The sequence below is a fragment of the Sipha flava genome, unplaced genomic scaffold, assembly GCF_003268045.1.
Source record: "Sipha flava isolate LNK unplaced genomic scaffold, YSA_version1 19268_pilon_pilon, whole genome shotgun sequence".
Classification (NCBI taxonomy): Eukaryota; Metazoa; Arthropoda; class Insecta; order Hemiptera; family Aphididae; genus Sipha; species Sipha flava.
The window spans coordinates 1-2,987 of record NW_020272699.1 but is presented as its reverse complement, the minus strand read 5'-3'; the positions used below and the strand labels follow the sequence as shown (position 1 = coordinate 2,987).

At 39.0% G+C, this 2,987-nt stretch overlaps 1 protein-coding gene across 1 annotated transcript; it reads right to left on the bottom strand.

Moving 5' to 3' along the window:
- Positions 1-89: 89 nt before the first annotated feature.
- LOC112681547 lies at positions 90-2,942 on the bottom strand. Its single transcript, XM_025551792.1, has one exon. The coding sequence runs from the start codon at positions 2,940-2,942 to the stop codon at positions 90-92; it is 2,853 nt and encodes a 950-aa protein (XP_025407577.1).
- Between the last annotated feature and the right edge of the window lie 45 nt (positions 2,943-2,987).

The following is a 2,987-nucleotide window of genomic DNA, read 5'->3' as shown; positions in this document are numbered from 1 at the left end:
TTTTTGCATCTGTGGAAGATATTCCATACTCCAGCGAGCCCAAAATCTTTGCAGCTGCGCCTGCATTAATTGAAATCGACGCAATCGGTTTATAGGAACAGCCGACAAATCTGGTTCCTGTGGCAACATTGGATTCCCTCCAATAAGAAAATGACTTGGAGTAAGGGCTTTAAATTCACCAGGATCATCAGACAACGATGTCCAGCACTGTCCAGAAGAGCTTGTAATTTGTCATAGAAAGTGAAACATTGATCCTCTGTGGAACCGCCACTAATAAGATCGTCTACATAGAAATCTTGCAATGTCATACGTTTGATGGACATATCACTGCACTCTTTGGCAATTTGCACCAAGCATCGGGTTGACAAAAACGAAGCAGATTTAGTCCCATATGTGACAGTCTTTAACCGATATTCCTTTAGGAGTTCATCAGGAGATGAGCGATAGAAAATTCTTTGCAGATCTCTGTCTTCTGAAGCTATCACAACCTGCCTGTACATTTTAGCAATGTCAGCTGTAATGGCCACTTGATGAATACGAAAACGCCAAAGTATTCTAGAAATGTCTGGCTGAACCTTGGGACCTTTGAGTAATATGTCATTTAAGGAATGACCTGATGGAGCAACTGCTGAACCATCAAACACAACTCGCACCTTTGTGGTGGAACTGCCAGCCTTGAAGACAGGGTGATGAGGCAAATAATAAGAGGGTTTGGAAGTAGAAGTTTCCACTGTCTCCATGTGATCAAGTTCAAGATATTCTTCCATGAATGACTTGTATTGTTGAGAAAGGGCACTATCTTTGCTTAATCGCCGTTCTAAATTGAAGAACCGCCGTTTTGCCATTTGTTGAGATCCTTCAAGTAGTTTTGTATCAGCGCAAAGAGGAAGTCTGACCTGGAAACGACCGTTCTCAATGCGTTTGACATTTGTATTGAAATGTTCTTCGGCTCTTATTTCTTCATTCGTCAGTTTAATATTTACTGTGGAGGTAAATAAACTTAATGCTGAATTATTGAATGTGGTGGTAGATAGCATAGTCATTTTTGATTGATCGAGGGGACTTTCAAAACCTTTACCGGTAAGTATCCATCCTAATTTCGTGCGATGTAGACAAATATATTTTGACAACTGTAAGCGTTCACCCAGAAAAATGTCATAGAATAATTCAGCACCAAGAAGAATGTCCACAGGAGCTGGTATATGAAACTGAGGATCAGCTAACTCACTTTTTACATTAAAAGGTATATTCAATTGTGATATATCAAATACTTGAGAAGGCAATTTTTCAGTGATGATTGGCAATGAATAAAATTCTACTTTAAGTTGATAATCGTTACAAAGAGCTGATATAGTACACGGCAATAGACGAACAGTGGATGAGGACATGCTTCCAACACCAGAGATTGATACTGATACATTTGTTTTGGATAATTGTAAACGTTGAGCACATGAAGATGAAATGAAGTTCAACTGCGACCCGGAATCTAAAACAGCCCTGCAGCAATGAGACTTCCCATATGCATCATCCACATATATCAACGCAGTAGCGAGTATGATAGGTGACATAGTAGAAGTCTGCACAGTACTGCCTCTAGCATGTAATACAGTGTTTTGTTCGCTGGTTGATTGTGTTTCATTTTGTTTTGATGTGCAATTTGAGTCATCACTACTGACATCAACATGAAGTTTAGAGTTATGCCTCTTTCCACAACGTGGACAACCGGAGAAATTGCAAGAAGCGACCTGATGTCCATAGTTTAAGCAATTAAAGCATAATTTGAATTTGTTCACAATTACCTTACGCTCAGGAACTGGCATACGAAGGAATTGATCGCAGGCATAGATCCCATGTGGTTCTGCGCACAACACACATTTCATAGAACGAGAACCTGAATTTTTGGTAAAGAAGGCTTTGGCATCATGTGAATTAGATTTATATTGATTTTGCCTTCCTGCAAACTGCCTGGGAGCATGATTGACATACTTCGGAGTCACTGTTGGTCCATCCATTGGTCTTTCAAAATCACCGACCTCATAGGCTGACACTCTATTGGCGAGGAATGTTTCCAGATCTGTAAACTTAGGCAATTCTCGAGTTTGTTGACGCAGCTGCCACTCTCCAGCAGTTACATTATCCATTCTACTACATACTAAAGTAACGAGCCATGCATCCCATTCACCAATAGGTTGGTTTAGTGCTTCTAAAGCCTTAATATGTGATATAACATGATGATGTAAATTTCTGAGTTCCACAGTAGAAGCAACTTTCACCCTTGGCGTGTCCAGTAATGAACGAATGTGTGATTGAATGGTTAATGACTTGTTTTCATATCTTGCGATCAAGGCCTCATATGCCCGTTGGTAATTGTCACCAGTTGTTGTTATATTTTTGATAACTTCTCTAGCCGAGCCTATCAAACATGATTTAAGATAATGAAGTTTCTGCACATTGGCTAATGTCTTATTGTCATGAAACATGGCGTCAAATGAATCCCTAAAAGATGACCAGTTCTGTAAATCTCCATCAAAGGTAGGAGCGGGTACTGCAGGTAAACGCATTGACTCACTCATATTTGTTGTATTGGATTGACTATGTTCTAAAGAATGTCTTGCATCACACTCAGCTACTGACATTAATAATGCCTTTACTTCACAAGCAGCTTCATTAAATTCAATTCGTTCAGACGTATGAAAATCAATATCCCTAGTGTCCATCTCTTCAAGTTGACACTGGATACGATGAAACTCATTTATAATTTCATTAACTTGCTCTAATCGAATATTTATTAGCTGGTATGATTTTGGTTGTTCTGTGTATGCTTGGATGAACTTTAAATGAGCATTCAATTCAAGCTTCAATCCATTTCTGCGACGTCTCAAATTTCTGTACTCTCTTGTTTCTTCAAACTGAGTTTTTTTTTCTTCAGAATTGTTGGGCATAATTGCTGAGGTTCGAACACAAGCTGTATTTTATACAATTAAAAA